At 49.8% G+C, this 17703-nt stretch overlaps 1 protein-coding gene across 3 annotated transcripts in view; it reads right to left on the reverse strand.

The window, feature by feature from the left end:
- Positions 1–7482: 7482 nt before the first annotated feature.
- The window catches only part of CLU (clusterin), a 33075-nt gene continuing 22854 nt past the window's right edge, over positions 7483–17703 (reverse strand). For all 3 annotated transcript variants that reach the window (XM_082616166.1, XM_082616165.1, XM_082616164.1), the window contains 7 exons: positions 17197–17345; positions 14895–15065; positions 12973–13384; positions 11816–11920; positions 8873–9102; positions 7981–8150; positions 7483–7729 (listed from right to left, as the gene is read on the reverse strand). In XM_082616166.1, coding sequence (XP_082472292.1) covers positions 7720–7729; positions 7981–8150; positions 8873–9102; positions 11816–11920; positions 12973–13384; positions 14895–15065; positions 17197–17345 — 1247 coding nt within the window. In that variant the 3' untranslated portion in view covers positions 7483–7719. The remainder of the gene's footprint in view (positions 7730–7980; positions 8151–8872; positions 9103–11815; positions 11921–12972; positions 13385–14894; positions 15066–17196; positions 17346–17703) is intronic.

The raw sequence follows: 17703 nt of genomic DNA on the forward strand, positions 1-17703 counted from the left end.
AAAATAACAAGTGCTGTCGAGCACATGGAGAAATTGGAATCCTTGTGCATTGCTGGTGGAAATGTAATGAAATGGTGCAGCTGCCGTGGAAAATGGTATGGAAGTTCCTCAGAAAGCTAAACATAGAATTACCACATGATCCAGCAATTCCACTTCTGGGCACATACCCAGAAGAACTGGAAGCAGGGACTCAAAACAGATATTTGCACACCCATGTCCATAGCAGCATTATTCACAGTTGCCAAAACGTAGAAGCAACCCAAATGTCCACTGGTGGACGACTGCATAAATAAACTGTGGAATATACATACAATGGACTATTACTCAGCCTTAAGAAGGAAGGAAACTTTGATATATGCTACAATTAATGAGCCTTGAGAATATTCTGCTATGTGAAATAAGACAGTCCCCAAAAGACAAATGCTGTACAATTCCAATTACATGAGGTACCTACAGTAGTCAGATTCACAGAGACAGAAGGTAGAACAGTGGGTGCCAGGGGCTGGGAGGAAGGGAGAATAGGAAATAAGTGTTTAACTGGTACAGGGTTTCAGTTGGGGAAGATGAAAAATTCCGGGGACGGATGGTAGTGATGGTTTCACCATAAAGTGAATGTACTTAATGCCACTGAACTGTACACTGAAAAATGGTTTAAATGGTACATTTTATGTTATATATATTTTTACCCCAATAAAAGTAAAGAAATTTATATTCGAATTCAGGGAAACAAGACTAATGTGCATAGGATGTTAAATAGCAATACCAGGGAGTGTGTAATGAAGTGTCAGGGAAATGGTACAGCCACAGAGACCTGGCCAGTCCACTTGGACTCAACTTCCCCAGAGAGGCTGGCTCAAGACCTAAGTCCACGGCCTCCAGGGTAAGAACTACCGCTTCAGCAGGACCAGCTGTGTAATTCACAGGGCCCAGCACAAAGCGATTAAGAATTTCATGAGGGCAACGATACTTGAACTAAAAAAAAGAGAATTTCAGGAGGGTGAAGCAGAGCATTGAAACAAGCATGGGTCCTTCTGAGCACTGCACAGGCCAAGCCCCCATGAAACCAGCCCCACTCACCGCCACCAGGTGTGGGCAGTAGGTACGTGTCAGCTCACTGGGCTACAGTCTGAACTGTTTCATCAAACACCGACTTAGGTGTTGCTCTGAAAGAGGTATTTTGTGGATACACTTAACATCTACCATGAGTTGACTTTAACCAAAGGAAATTACCCTCAAAAATGTACGTGGGGGCTTCCCTGGTGGCGCAGTGGTTGAGAGTCCGCCTGCCGATGCAGGGGACACGGGTTCGTGCCCCGGTCCGGGAAGATCCCACGTGCTGCGGAGCGGCTGGGCCCGTGAGCCATGGCCGCTGAGCCTGCGCGTCCGGAGCCTGTGTTCCGCCAACGGGAGAGGCCACAGCAGTGAGAGGCCCGCATACCACAAAAAAAAAAAAAAAAAAAATGTACGTGGGCCTCATACAATCAACTGAAAGGCCTTAAAAACAAAAACTTGAGGTTTCTGGGAGAATAAGTTCTGTCTCAAGAGCTCCTGGCTGAGTTTCCAGCCTGTGCGTCTGCCCTACAGATTTCAGGCTTGAGCCAACTCCTTGAAATCAGTCTGACACAAACCTACACGTTGGTTCTATTTCTCTGGAGGACCCTGACTGATACATAAGGAAAGAGATGGATTGGTGAAGTTAATACAAACAAAAGCATGGCAGGCTAAATCCTGAGGCTTGTGAAACGGCAGAGTCCGAGTCTCCCCCATGTTCTACAGATGAGGAAACAGAGGCTCAGAGAGGTGAGGATACTTGTCCAATGTCACATAGCAAGTTAGGAAAGGCAGTGCCAGTAAACCAAAGTACATCCTGAAGCCCTATATTTTCAATAGCTGGAATTTAATTTTTAAAATCTATGAATTTTGCATTCTATTTCATTTTGTAATTGTGTTTTAAACTTTTGAGTAATGTTCTATTTTCCAAATCTTTAAACGACATTTCCACTCAAGGCAGGAGTGCCATGTTTGTTGTGTGCTTTTATGGCACCTAACATCTACCCCAGGCGGAGAAGTACAGACATTAAGGAACACACGGTGCAATGGCTTAAGTCCCAAACCCTGAGGTTCAGTAAAACTTCAGTTCCTGGAATGCTGAGGCCAAAGAATGTTCTGGAAATAGACGTTCTAATTACCAGAGAACCCAGGTTCCCTTTCTGGATCAGGCTTTTGATGAATATAATTTACTCTTTTTTTGATTTGAGATCTTTTGATGCCTGAAGGTCATCCTCCCCCCCAAAAAAATTCTCCTTGCAGAGTCCTTTTGATACCCACTGTGTACTGAAGCCATAAATCGGGCTTCTGAAGGCATTGCAAATCCAGATCCACTTTTCTCTCCTGCCTCGCCTCCTCCTGGCCACTGCTGGTCCAGGTTCCCACTGACTGGCTTCTCGTCTCTCCCAGCAATGCCCTCAGGTCCAAGCCTCTGGTAGCATGAGCCCCAGTGGCACACACTCTCTTCATCTCAGAGGACTAGAAAAATCGTGGGTGCTGAGGCTCAGAGCCTGTACTTCTAACAGTGAACAGTGATTGCCAGCGTCAGCTAAGGAATCGGCTGGAAGGATGAGGAAGGCGGTCCCCCTGGGCCAGTGTGAAACTAAACCATAGTACAGCATCAGAGCTGTTGGGCCGTGAGCGGCTCTCAGAGTTGAATTTGGGGTGAGTGGTCACCAGCTAGAAGGAACTGTATAAATCTCATCAAGCAGAGTGAGTGAACTCCGGACATCTCCTCCCCTCAGGGCGGCCGCCTGGCCCCAGCACCCCACAAATTCACCGCTGAGAACGGGAGGGCTCGGGGTGAGCTCTGAGGGTCCCAGAAGGATGCACCACCGCTCAGAAAGCCTCCCCAAATGCAAAGATGTGGGACATTTAAAAGCCAAGCCAGATGCCCCCTCACTTCAATTGTAGGCGTCTCTGCATGGGGATAACCCCAAATCTGCAGAGTCAACTTGGCCACCAGCAGGGGCTGGGCCCAGAGGACAGATACGGGGAGGTGGGTGGGTCACCTGACTGGAGGGAGAGAGGGCAGCGAAGCCCAGCCATCAGTGGAGCCAGAGCGCAACTCTGGTCCTTCTCTCAAGGTCCGCATCCGCTGTCAGCCCCGGAACAGGGATTCATGCCGCCCCCTGGTGCAGCTGTCGGGATCCTTCGAGGTGCGGGCGCAGGCGGGGCAAAGCGTCCCCCTCTGACCTACAGGCATGAAGCTGGCTAGTCCCAAACTCTAAAGCGACCAGGAAAGCCTCAGAGAAGGGAGAAAACCCCAGGGACGCCCTGGAGGAGGGGCAGTACCGAGAGGGAAGAGATCTCTCCACAAAGGTAGGTTTCACAGTTAGAAGGGGTGTCTCTGGGTCCGCTACTAGGAAGATCTTACCTATAGGTCTCCAGTCACTAAAATGAGGCCAAGGCAGGAGTTATTCCAAGGATGGGGCAGTGGAAGCTGGAAAAATAGCTACGAAGAATAACTACGAAAAATAGTTCCGTGAGGAACCCGTGAACGAAGGGGGAAAAAACACAAGGCAGTGTCTGAGTGAAGCTGCACTAAATACCCAAGCCTGGCTTATGTTCGTTTCTATCCTGAGTTTCTTTCCCCATGTGGCAGGGTCAAGAGCGGCCCAGGCATTTCTAGAAAGTTCCCAAAAAGAGTTATCAAAATTGTGGTTTGTTTTAAGTTTTGACATCCACAAATGGATGTTTTTACACACACAGCGTGAGAGAATGTTACACTAGGCTCCAGATAATTGCTCTTTTAAAAAATGATACCTTGGGACTTCCCTGGAGGTCTGTCCAGGGGTTAAGACTCCGAGATGCCACTGCAGGGGGCAGGGGTTCCATCCTTGGTCAGGGAACTAAGATACCCCCATGATGCAGGGCACGGCCAAAAAAAATTTTTTTTTAATTAAAAAAAAAAAAAAGAATGATACCTTGTGCACTCTGGGCAGGTGGGCTGGGGAGGGGTCGCAGGCTTGAATCTGGGGAATGAACGCCTTCCTTCGGTACTGTGGGTGCATCTCTGTGATTTTATACCTGTGCACGAAGCCCTTCCCACAGAGGGCAAAAGCCTCTTTATGGATGTGAGGCTGGAGTAAGTGGTCCACCCGTCACCCACACCACCGTGATGTGCCTGTGTGGCGGTCAGCCTGGGTCAGGTGCTCGTTTTTATTGAATTGGTCTCCGAAGGGTCTGAATATCAAGAGAACGTTGTAGGAGAACGTCTGGTCCCAGCTGAAGGTCGCTATCTTTACTCCTTTGGTGCTGGAGGCAACAAACAGATGAGGGCAAGTAAAGTGCCGACTGTCTCCATTCCCTCTCCTAGCCTGAGTGAGTCCCCTTCCCCAACCTTGGAGTGGACTTGACCTGGCTGGAGGCAACTGTTGACCGAGGCCTCAGAATGGTGGGCGCAGGGCGGGAGGCGCTGGACCAACGGCCGTCACCCCACCCCAACCTGTGCAGTGTCATCCTCCGGGAGGATTCTGACCGAGGGGTTGAGATATCCCAGAGGCAAACAGAGAGTTCATTATTAACCTCCTAAATTGTTCCACTTGGCCTGGCATTCACTTGCTATCATATTGACTGATTTGGTAATCATCAGTTCTATTAATAAATCCTGCAGACCCGAGTCCCTCTCAAGCTCTCTTTAGATCCATTTCATACTTCCTGGGTTTGCCAAGCTATCCTGTCACAGCGAGAAAACCCCGGGCACATGCTGGATCTAGAGAGGATCCTAAGGTGGGAGCCTGGACAGCGAGGGCCCCATGGACCCCAGAATCAGACCTGGGTTTGATCCCAATTCTGCATGACTGCAGATACATGGTCCTTATTATGTCTACACCCGCACTCCCAGTGACCTCTCCCCCATCCACTTCCTGTCTGCACCTCATGCTCAGCTGTGGATGTGACTCCGGGAATCTGTTTACGGTGGAGTTTCGATTGCTTTGGAGGCACAAACGTGAAACAATTTGATTCACTCTGACCGCTGTTCCCATCACTTAACAGCTCATGCAGATTGGATTTTCTCTTCCTGAAAAGGTCACGCTTACTAAAACGATCCAAAGTTTTCTATGGAACGTCACCCTCCCATCCAAAGCAAAACTCTTTGCCTCCCGCATCAGGGGAGGAGGGTTGGAGGAGGTGAGGGGCGCACAGGCTGCCCTCCTCCCGTTCTGAGCAGAGCAGGGAGGGGGCGTGGTCCCACGCTGGACCCCGGCGTCCTCGCTCCTGGGCAAGCTCCTCTGAGGTGAGGCGGGGTCTTGCTTGGTCTGTTGACCCGGCTGCTACTACCGAGTGGTCTCTTCTCCTCCTAGACAAGTGGACGGCGTCCTTGGGCCAGCCTTGAACTTGGTGCTTGTGTCCTCCTTAGGCCCCTGCCAGCAGTCTAAGCCTCCCGCGCCCTTGGGGTGGGACAAAGTTTCTCTTCCGTGGTGAGCATTTGCCTCCAATCCCGTCAACTGTGACTCTGTGACCTTGTAACCCCAGGGGAGGTGATGCCTAAAGGAGACTAATTGGAGGCCTTTGGGGGAAGGGAAGCCCTAGCCAAGTGGCCCCTGTCCAGCCCACCCTCACCACTAGGTGGCGAGCTCTGCTCGGCGCACTCTGGGGGGGCTTCCGGGCTCCCACGGCTCCCCTATTCCCCACCCCTTCACAGTGCAGGGCTGCAAGCCGGGGTCCCCTCCTGTAGTCTCTGTGGGCCACAAGGAACTGGGGTGGGGTCTTCTCCCCTCTAGGCCTTCCTGTTACAGGGCACTTCTCTAATGAAGGCTACTCCTGGAAGCCTTTGTGCTGTGCAGGGAGGAAATAACCCCTGCCCTGTGGGGAACTGCAGGGACCCGATGGGATTACACAAAGCAATTGGCCCAGGCGTTAGAGCACTGTGGTTGGCCCAGGGCTGCTGGTTACAGTTGCCCAAGCTGCACACGGCACAACTCTGGGGTCGTTGCACCTCATCAGAGATGGTATCTAATTACAATTTTCTGGCAGAAGGCTGTCAAGTGTCAACATAGAGGCTGACAGTGGATTTGTACCACTCCCCTTGCCAGGCAGGGGACAAGCCCTCTCTTCTCAGAACATCAAGCCCTGCTCCCATTCTGCTGCAAGGATCCTAGAAGCCAGAAACCAACATCTCATTTCCTGCCTCGGACTTTCTGGGGCCTCAGGCTGGAACTTCCGTTGGGGATGGAGGGACGTCCACGGACCCTCAAACCAGGCCACTCTGCAAAGAAGGAAGCGGGGGGAAAGGGGGTCCCAGTGAAACCGAGTCAGCTTTAGCCTCTGAATTTTAAGGGGCAGGTCTAAGAGAGTTTAAAGGAGGTTGTGTAGAAAAGAAGCAACAACTTGGTGTCATGACTGCCAGCATCCAGCAACATAATGGAAAACAGAAAATAATTTTTGAAACATAAGCTGTGACAATTATGTAATATATAATTTACAATTATGGTCATTTTAGCAAATGCCTTCTGAACCATAACCCTAATTAAGGTTATGGTATATCTTTAAGTGAATCACCCTGACTTTACTCTGAACTTCCTTGGTAGCAATACTAAAGTACTAGCTTCTGTGGACATATACTAAGCCATAGAGTTTGTTGCTTGTGTGGCAGGGTTGCTGATAACTTAGAAAGGAGAAACAAGGAATGGTAAACTAAGAATATTTTAAGCTTTTAATTTACATGTGGCCTTTGCTACAAACCTGGGATGCATCCAGTTGGCTTTTATTTCCATTTGAAGTGTATTTGATGAACAGAATTCTGTAGAGAAGATTCATAAATGGAGAGGCTTCTTAATGTGAAGTACCGCAGTGAGTCACTGCCACCTGCTGGCAACGTAGGGTCCTGCAGGCCAGCTACGTTTCAGAGTGAGGGGTGAATAGTCATCACGAGAAACCCAGGCAGAGGAGAAATTCCTGGGGTTGAGGGAAAGATATAAAGGTTGTATAGGCAGACAGTGGCCAATCAATGCCACAGTCAAGAAGGTGCCTCAGGGATTCTAGGCTCTTACAACTAAAAGAAAATTACCTCGTTTTGTTTTGGGGGGGACTACTTTTTCCATAAGGAAAATATCAATTATGTATGGAAATAACTGGTATGCCTTATTTTTACCCCTTCTGCACGCTAATTTTCAATGTATTCCTTCAGGGTATCACCCCCCCCCATCAGAATATGTATCTGCTTTATAATGGAATGGAAAAGATTCAGTTTTCAGAAACGTATTTTTAGCTGGCTATAGGGAACATCTCTCTTCCTAAAAGCAAGAAATCTTTGAACTGGGTCAACTTCACTGTCCCACTCCTTTTATTCTCAACTCTATGAGAATATACCATCTTAGCCATTGCTTTTTCTTTTCTCCTTTTTTCTTCCACACCCAAATGAAGGTGTGTGGGAGATTAAAAAAAAAAAAAACCCAAACAAAAATAGCATAAAGAGGACACAGCAGAGCATTCAGATTACAAGGCGGTTTATTGAGTTAGTGGCACGCGGGGAAGTTCTTCCCGTGATCAGCAAATGCAGGCATTACAGTGCAAATCCAGAGGGAGAAGCTGGGTGCGGTCAGGAGGGCCTCGAGCCCAGGGCCTGATCAGCTGGTGACGTGCAGAGCTCTCTAGAGGGGACTGTGGCTCATGGCGGGGGCAGCTGGACGCAGACACCCCCATACTTGGAAAAGCAACGTTCACGTCTCACTCCTCCCTGAAAAAGAAGGCGGGGAGGGGAAGTTGAGGCCTGATATTCACGGAGAGGCAGCAACCAACACTCCAATTCTTATCAACCCAGAAGAAACATCGTCCAAAGGAAGGAGAAAATTCCCAGTAACTTCGTGGCTTCCTGCCTGCGCTGTGGCTGCCGGAGCAGCAATTCCCAGGCCAGGTCCTCTGCCCTTTTCTCAGTCCCCAGGGACCTGCTGGGCCCAGAGGGACCGCAGGTGAGGCTCGCACACTCACCGGCTCTTCTGGCGGTATTGCTGTAGCGCTTTCTCTGCCACGGTCTCCATAAACTTAGGATTGGAGACTTCTTGTGGGACCATCACAGGGAAGGGGTAGGAATCAAAGAGCTGCACGACCACCTTAGTGAGGCCGGAGGGAACGCTGGGGTCGGAACTGTGGGAATTCACCTAAAAGGAGAGAAGTCAGGAGAGGGCGGAAAGAACGGTCAATCAACACGGACTCATTTGGCACCTGAAGTCAGGCTTAATTCAGATCAGTGGACCCCTTTGCTTTTTACTGACCTCGACATCTATACAACTTGGTGAACAGAAATGCCCTAATTCAGAGACCCTCGTTTGTGGGTGTAAATATCATTCACGAAGGACCAACCCGGGGGAGCCCCACCGAGTAAAACATGTTTCCTTTGAATAGCCACTGGCCACGCAGTGGTAGAAGAGGAATCAGGGAAAGAAAAACAAAAGGTTCCCAGCGCTAGAGGGAAGCTTCTTATCACTGGAGGAGAACGATGGGCCAATTCATGAGCCCATCCTAGGCAGGACAGGGCAGCAAGGCAGCTCCCCAGAAAGAGCAATAGCTCTGCAGCCGGGCAGGCAGGTTCAAACACACACCCAGGTGATCACCCTCCAGATAGGAGACCTGGGTAAGCTGTTGAACCTCTCAGTTTCCTCATCTGTAAAATGGGTTCATGACATTCCACGTCGCTGAATGATGAGGTTTCCACACACCACTGGACCTGAGGTTTTTGTTTCCTGCCATAGGACAAATGCTCAGTGAAAAGCAGACAAGCCCTCTTGAACGTCTTCACCCCATTTCAGCCCTGGGGCAGGATCACATGAGCTCCAGACAACACCTTGAGCCCAGCTTCAGCATGTGGCCAGGATAGACTCACCGTGGAGACCTGGAGATAGTGCTGGCTGTCACTGTGCGTGAGGTTGGCCAGCTGGGACACCCAGGTGAACTGCTCGTTCAGCTGCTTCAGCAGGGATGACGTGTTCAGCATCTTCTGCTGGTAGGACTGGAGCAGCTGGTCATAAAGCTTGCTGAACTTCTCCGCCAGCTGCAGGGACATGTTCAGCTGCTGGCGAAGCTGCAGCTGAGAGGAGTCGTTGGCTGAACAGTCTGCCCGGAGATAAAAAAAAAAAAAAAAAAAAAAAGACAAACGACAGAAACGTGAAGGAAGAGCTAAAAAGGGATGAAAACAAATGGCAACCAGTTCACGCAGCCAGGACCTAAGGCAGAGCTAAGGCAGAGCTACTCCAAGCTCCAGTCCACCAAGCGTTCGTTAGCAGCCCAAGACAAAACAGACGGCTCGCCCGGAATGTAAGTCAGCACGCGCAGCCTTCATTGAGAAAGTCTGGCTCTGGGAGACAATGTCAGCTGGACTAAACTGTCTCAGTGACATCACTGATTTCTCTTTGGGTGCAAGACCCTGCCTCCTTAGGGACCAGCAATGAGGGGCACTGCCCATACCTCAAGAAGCACGGACCTCAGGACTCCACGTTCTCAGACCTCACTGCCCTCCTCCCTCCATTAGTCATTTCAGGAAACGGTGGATGTTACTTGTAGCTGCCATTTGCATGGTACCTGCTATGTACCAGGCACCACCAAGCGCTCTGGATAGCCGTGATCTCTAATAGTCAGATGTATTCTGACGTTAAGTATTATCAATAATGAAACTGAGGACCAGAGCGGTAAATCATTTGCCTAAAGTCATAGGATGAACGATTTGCGAGGGCAGGATGTTGAACCCTGGGCTTTAACTCCTCAACTTGGGCTCTTCCTACTCTGAGTCTATGGCTCTGGAAAATTCTCCAAGCTTGCCTATATCTATAGAGTTGGAAATTCTGGCCCCAAGAGCCTGGGTAGCAGAAGAGCCGGTCAGGACCCTCGGGCCACAGAGCACAGTAGCCTGGGGTTGGGCATCCGGGCTTGCCCACCTGCCCACCATGGCTGGTCGCCAAGCTCACCAGAGAGCAGGGAAGTTCATTGCTTTTGGTCACCAAGTGCCCACTGCAGGTTGTCAGGTGGATAAGAGCTGGAAACTACCCACTCTCTCTCTCTCTCTCAAAACTACTGTTTTTCTCTCCCTTGATTTTTGAAAAATATCCCCAAAAGAGCACATCAAACCCAAGCAAGTCAGGGGAAAGGGGGAGTTCTTTGCACACTTCACCATGGTGGCTGTAATGATTTCTACTAAAATAAATGTCAGGTGGGGCAAGACATAGGATTATTAACAATAAACTGGGTTGAAAAAGATATATAATGACGAAACGTAACTCTTCTTACCAGGGAATCATTGAAAATAAGGACAGTCATGGAGAACTGGGTAGCAGTCTAGAGCAGTGGCTCTCACCTGGGACGGTGCTGTCCCCAGGGATATTTGACAAGGTCTGAAAACCTTTTTGGTGTCACAACTTGGGTGAGGGTGGGAGGCTACTGGCCTCCAGCGGGTCAAGGCCAGGGATGCTGCTAAACATCCCACAGTGCACAGGACAGCCTGCCACAAAGAAGGATCTGGTCTAAAATGCCAGTAGTATCGAAGTTGTGAAATTCCAGTCTGGAGGTCCCGGGCAGCACATGCTCAAATGGCTGCAAGCACCTTAGATAAGAATGTCATAAGTCTTCCTCAATGTAGAAAAGAAAACCACTGTTTCAGGAAGCTGTGATCAGTGAACATTAAGATCAGGGCCAGGGGCACCAATCTGAGCTTGGGGATCTGTAGGTCTCTTCTTCTGGCCCTAACGTGACTTTCTCACGGTGTGATTTACACTCTTCTAATCACGGTATTTTATGGGATAAACCCAGGAGGTTGTGTACTCACCTCTCGCTTCTTCATAGATCAGCCTCTTACAGCACTTGTATTTCGTTTGCAGTAGCTTCTAAAATCACAGCAATGAGACTAGGAATATTTAACTAGACTCTGAAGGCCTGCCCGGGCAAACCCAAAAAGTATTAAGAGCAAAGCCTAAGATCGATCCGCCGGGTACAAGGGAAACAATGAACTTTTTCCGAGCATAGATTGTTGTGGGCCAGGAAACGTTTCGCGGCTTTTATAGGTGCTATTTCCAAGTAAGAAGAATTTAGCCCCCCTGATAAAACCGAAGGAAACAGTGGAAGGGAGGTATTTCCTCTGCCTCAGGGACCAACCTACCAAAGGTAAAGTTGCCGGGAAGCTAGGGTACCACTAGGAGAGACCCACGTGTTCAGGGTGGAGAACACAGCAGCGCTGGTTGGGAACACACGTCACAAACGCCCCCAGGGCGTCGTGTAATCTTGGGCAGGTCACCAAACCTTCTCTGACTGAGTTTCCTGCTCTGTAAGCCAGGGATGAGAACTGTAGCCACCCCGGTTATTCCAGGGAAAAGAGTAAATGTTTTAAAAGTGCTTACAAAGCTGTTTAGTAACACACACATGGGAAGAGTTTGTTTAACAGAATCCACACTGCCTAAACTCTGACTGTCTGCAGCAAAACATGAGGACGTGTACCAGGTTTGGCCCTTGGGAACAGACAAACCGGGGGAAGTCAAAGGATGGCAGCTCTTTGGAAAAGCACGGCAGCTCCTGCCACCGTCGGCCTGCTGACCGTGAGCTGGATCCTGTGATAAGCACCTTGTATTCTGTCTCCTGACTTCAGGGACAGCCCCTCATCTTAACCCGCGACCCCAGATGGGGACCCAAGCAGAGCCAGGCAAAGGACTCCCCAACCCAGAGTCACAGCTGGAAGGCAGCAGAACTGGCATTTGAACTCCCATCCGTCTGAGCCCATAAAAGCCGCCCTAGTGAGGTGATGGAGACCCGAGGACACAAGAGACCACGGGGCCCCCCGACTCACCCATGGACAAGATCTCCTGGCACTTTTCACACTGGTCCTTCATCTTCAGGCATCCCGTGGAGTTGTGGCGGATTTCCTTGCACACGGTGCGGTCACTGCTGTTTTCTGGAAACACACAAGGGAAAGTCAGACAGAGCGACACAGAGATGGACCACCGCGATCTCCCAGAGCCCTTCCACACTACTGTCTGGCCCTTTGACATGGTTCTGCGGGCAGAGCAGGTTGGACTCTGGTTGTTTGCCTGCAGACACAGGCTCGGATCGGGGCTCCCTGCAGCGGGACCACCAGGGCCCCCTGAGCTGGGTTCGGCCCCCTCCCCCACCATCCCCACCTGCTGGCACATCTCCTGCCTGCTCGTACTTCTCTTTGGCATCATAACCCGTTCTGCTCTGCATTCTGTCTGGCTCATTTCTCTCCCCAGGCCAGACAGCAAGCACCTTGAAGGCAGGAATAGGATCCACCTTAGAACCTCCTTATAACACAGGGAGCCCCCCTTTATGGATATGCAGTAAACTCCTTGTTCAAGTCAATACCCTCCTGTGTTTCCAATCCGTTTCAAGCCACAGCCCAGTGCCAGTTAAACTGTAGCATTTAGGAGATGGGGGTGGCCAACGAGTATCTATTGGTTCAATGAAGGAAATCCCTTCTGAAAGTTTTGGCTTCTCGTGTCCATGTTAGAGTTCCTTCATTCAAAATATATTCATTGTGTGCCCATTCTCTACCAGACCCTAAGGTTACAGCCACAAACAGCTTTCTTAACTGTACCATGAGCTGATTATATAATTTGTCGCCAATATATGCATGGCGTCCACATAAAGCCACCTGAGTTTCCAAGACAAAGGGGTCTAGCTCTCTAGAGGAAATAGTCAATGTCATGTCCTCCAGTTGCTGGAAGGGGCTTGGTACACTGAAAGAACAGATTCCGAATCCTGCAGGGCTAGATTTGACCGGCTCCCAGTTTATCAGCTGCGAACCCTTGGACCTGCTCCTTTACCATCCTGTCATACTTTTCTCCCCATCAAACCAGGATGAGAGCACCCTCCCCAGGTTTCTGGGGGTGGAATTCAGATGACACACGCCAAGCCCCGGCCACAGTTCTGAGCATCTAACAGGTTAGCATCTCAATGAACTGTGAGTTCCCATCCCATCCTTCTAACCTCCTGGGAATTCTGCCATCGGGAAATGGTAGGGAATTCTATGCATGTGGGCATCCATGGCCTGCTGGGCCTGGTGGATCATGTCAAAGAAGGGCTGAAACACGTCATGGAAGTTCAGGGGTTCCATCAAGGGGAAAGGCATGACATTCCGGGCGAAGCGGGACTTGGGATTGAAGAAGAGCGATCCCCTTGGGAACGAGCCAAAGGGCGAGTAGTATTGAGTGTCCTGGAACTTCCGGGGAAAGAACCGGTCCTGGAAGAGCTCATCCATGATGCTGGATGCACGGCTGAAGCTGTCCTCCATGGCGTCCATCACGTGGCCCTGCTGCCTGTCGTTCTCCAGCAGGGAGTCGATGCGGTCACCGTTGATCCACAAGTAGAAGGGGGAGCTCTGGTTCAGGAACTCCTCGATCTGTGACAGGAGACAGGGGACAGTCAGGGGTGCTTCCGCCTTGTCAAGACGGGCCAGGCCCAGCCCCTCCTGCCTGCACCCGGGGCAACTCAGAGTCACAGCAGGCGGCAGAAGGCCAGGCTGGGACGGGCTCCCCATCTCTGAACTGTCCAGGTCAGTGCCTTTCCATTCTACCGACCCCGAGGGGAAGAGTTTAGGAAGACCTGCGAGGCTGAGAGAGTCACAGGGCCCGTCACATGAGACTAGTCTGCCGTCCTCTTTGGCCACTGGTGATCCCCAAGGCTGCTCAGCCAAGGGCCAACTGATGGGACTCCTGGAAAGGGCAAAATTCATGAGCCCTAGCTGAGCAAGGCCCGCAGGGGAGGGAGGATCAATAATAGGGTACTAAAAATTCTTAATTCCTTCTGTTTAAGTGGATGCAGGGCTCTGCCAGACTGTGGAGCCATGTGTTACGTTAGGCAGCTAATAATTGTTGAATGAGAGTCTTCGAAGATGGCAAATACCTGGCACAGGTGCTTTTCATGACTCCACATTACTGCACTCATAGCAGACATTACCAATTGATCACAGCACTCTGGGCCCAAATGCAGCCAGAACTAATCAATTGCATCCGGCATGTGAAATGAAGCTGTGATATTGTGATTTATCATAAGAAAATATATATTTGGTCTGGTCCTTGACAAAGAGGTCCTAAAGCCCTTGGAATTTCCTGTGATAAGAGCAATAAAGGTGTCTTTTGTTGTGTTAGTGAGGTGACTTTTCGGAAAGCACCTAGGGATGGGGGCTGGTCGCCAGGGGAGCCAACCCTAGGATTAGAGGGTTGGAACTTTCAGCCCCACCCCTCTGATTTCCAAGGAGGGGAGAGGGGCTGGACCTTGAATCAATGACCAATGGTCAATGATTTAATCAATCGTACCTATGTAATGATGCCTCCATTAAACCCAGAAGGATGGGCTTGGGGAGCTTCTGGGTTGATGAACACATGGGCCAATGAGATGCAGGAGACTGTTGAACTCGAAGAGGGCATGGAAGTTCCCCATCCCTTCCCCATCCCTCCCTCTGGGCATCTCTTCCATCTGGCTGTTTCTGAGTTATAACCTTTTATAACACACCAATAATCTAGTATGTAAAATGTTTCTACGAGTTCTATGAGCTCCTCTAGCAAATTAATTGAACCCAAGGAGGCGGTCATGGGAACCTCTAATCTACAGCCAGTCCATCAGAAACACAGGTGACCACCTGGACTTGTGATCAGCGGCTGAAGTTGGGGGTGGGGATGAGGAGGCGTCCTGTGGGACTGAGCCCTGAGCCCATGGGGTCCGACGCTGTCTCTGGGTAGACAGAGTCAGAGCTGAGTTCAACTGCAGGACACCCATCTGGTGCGGGAGAAATGCTTGATGGGGAAATCCCCACACTTGGAATTGGGTGCAGAATCAAAGAAGCATATTCAGTTCTCCTCACTGCCCAACCAGAGCCCAGGCTGTGCTGAAGAAGCGGGGCCCCTTGTCACCTGTTGGCCAACCAGTCCCGAGCCGCTTCTGCAGACACGCGCGTAGAACTTCATGCAGGTCTGTTTCAGGCAAGGCTTACACTCCTCCCAGAGGGCCGTCATGGTCTCATTGCACACCCCCTGGGATGCCTTCAGTTTTGTTTCAGAATCCTTGGTGTCATTCAGGGCATCCTACAGGAGGACCCAGGCTGGGTTAGCAACAGAAACCACGGCTTCCCCTTCCCCAAGCAGGCACAGTGGTGCTGGCCCCCTGGCCCAACCTGGCCACATGGGGTGCTTATTTCCACCCCTGCTCTGGCTCACATGTTCCCGCATCTGCCCACCTGGAATTCCCTCCCCATCTGGCTTTAAACCTCCTCTCGTCTTCAAGATCCAACTGCTCCTTAGTCCTTTCCAGCCATTAGAGCCCATCTGGACAGCTCCTTTCTCTGATGCTGCACTTACAGTCTTTACCCCAGGACTTCCCTCTCGCGAATACCCCACTTTCTAGTCTCAACTTCTGGAATTTAAATGTCATCTTTCAAAGCTTCCCTGAATCTTATTTCTCTATTGCAACCATGGTCCCCGGCATGCCACGGGAATAGGTAAGCTTCCGAAATTAAAGTCACCACTACTACCAAAACTCTCCAAGATGACCATGACATTTGATCCAGTAATTCTACAAGAATCTATCCCAAGGAATTCCTGCAATAAAGGAAAAATCCATATGCTTGAAGATATCTGTTACAATATTCATGTGTGGCAACAAAAATACTGGAATCAACCCCAATGCTCAAAACTAGGGGACAAGTTAAGGAAACTGTGGTACCTACAAAAGGTCGATAGGACAGCATTCCGGGGGAGGTTTGTAATAAGTTTTAAATATTATAATAAGCATTTTTCATGTTAAAAATTCATGAGTTTGAGTATAACCACTGTCCAAAAGGTACAGAGGAGAAAATGTAGTAAGAAATAGATCAAATGTTAAGTGAATTGTCCTTAGGTAAAAGGGTTATGGAAAAACTTCTGCTTTTCTATATTAAAATCTTGATAAATGAGTGTATTACTCTTCAAAGAATTAAGTAGACCATCCATACCCCAAAGCAAAGCTACACTATGAATATCTGAATATGTGAGATCTTCTCCTGCTCTGTGTCCCCTGCCCGCCTCGTCCAAGATGGGGAAGGCCACCATGCCTCCTACTGGGCCAATTCACAGGCATCAACTCTGCTGCTCAATTCCTTTCTTTCTGGTTCGCATATTCCTCAACTAAGAAGTCATGGAGCCTTTTTCCAAACTTGATATGCTTTATCATAGAACCTGGATTGTCAAATATCAAACTCCAATGAGAGGCGCAAAAATTCAAGAACAAGACTTGCCACTTCTACACGGGCTCTAGGTTTCTCATAGTGGGACGAGAACTAATACTGATGCCAAGAAAGGCACTAAGTTTCAAAGAAAGTTAGAGCTGCACCCAGGCCAACATTTCCTTAAGTGGTTTCCATGGAACTGTGCTACGAGCGATCAGGAAAAAAATAAATGGATTCCATGGTCAATTCGATTTGGAAAACACTTGGATTAAATGAAGTTACACGTGCTTCCTTTACCGCACAACTTTTCTGAGTCTTTATAATGCTTTTACTCTATGCATTAGGGATCATGAAGGTGGCAGGGGGCCCCATCTCAGTATCTCTGTCATTAGGGGTAGGGTGGCAGTGGGAATAGGCTTTGAGGAGACCCTGAAGGACACTACTGACTTTTTAAATAAGCTGCTTATTGAATTATAGTGTTTTAGCTTTGTATGTTCGTAAAGAGACACCTAGGTCCAGTGGTGTCTCTTCGTAAAGAGACACCATTGGACCTAGGTGTCTCTTTACGAAGTAGTCCAGAACTCTACAGAGACTTGGGCAATACAGCATGTGCCTGCTGTACCCCCAAAGGTATTGCCCCTACTAGATAAGCTTCCTGAAGGTAGGGTGCCATCCCTCTCCTAACCTGTGACAGTGACAGATCCTACCCAAAGCCTGCCTTGGAGCTTGCACATAGTCTGGGTTTAGAAAAATCTACTGAAGTGAATCTGGGCGGCAGGCCCTGGGCCAGGCTTGTAACAAAACCAGATCCAAGATCTCACTGCTTGAAGCTTTCAAAAGCAAATAAACCTTCCCTATTTGTTAACCACAGCCCCAGTATCAGCTGACACAACCGGAGAAGGCCTGCGGGTCACCATAGTAACCTGGCAGGGCATTCAGGAGCAATGGCCCCTCCCTCCCTCCAGCACAGTGGATCAAGGGCGGGGGGGGGGGGGTCACCGGGCTCTTCTTACCTCTTTCTTCTTCTTGGCCTCCTCTAAGGAGCCAAGCAATGATTTGCGCTCTTCGTTGGTTTGTTCTATTAGGGTCTTTATCTGTTTCACCTCCTTGAGAGCATTTTTAATTTCTTTATTAATGTACTTACTCCCCTCGGTGGACATTTCTGCAAGAAAAGAGCAGGGAGGTAGATGAGGCCAGAGGAAGGGATGGTGCTGGGGATATAACCCTGGAACCAGCTGGAATGGTCAGAAAGGCCAGTGGACCTAGGGGCTGCCATGGCTGGGATCCCCCTGGCAGGCAGCCTTCGGGCCCCAGCTTTGCCCTGACACAGGTTCCATCCCAGGGCTCACTGTAGACCCAGGGCCAGAGAATCGATTACACCCAGCTGCTCAGAAATGCAAACCATCAGAGCGGACACGGCCCAGAGGAGGGACAACCCAGTCTGCCCCTGGAGCTCTGGAGAAGCAGCCTACCCAGGTGCAGAAGAAATTTTTCAAGGAAAAAAAAAATCCTGGAAGCGT

Source organism: Mesoplodon mirus (genome assembly GCF_964341445.2).
Source record: "Mesoplodon mirus genome assembly, chromosome: 1".
Classification (NCBI taxonomy): Eukaryota; Metazoa; Chordata; class Mammalia; order Artiodactyla; family Ziphiidae; genus Mesoplodon; species Mesoplodon mirus.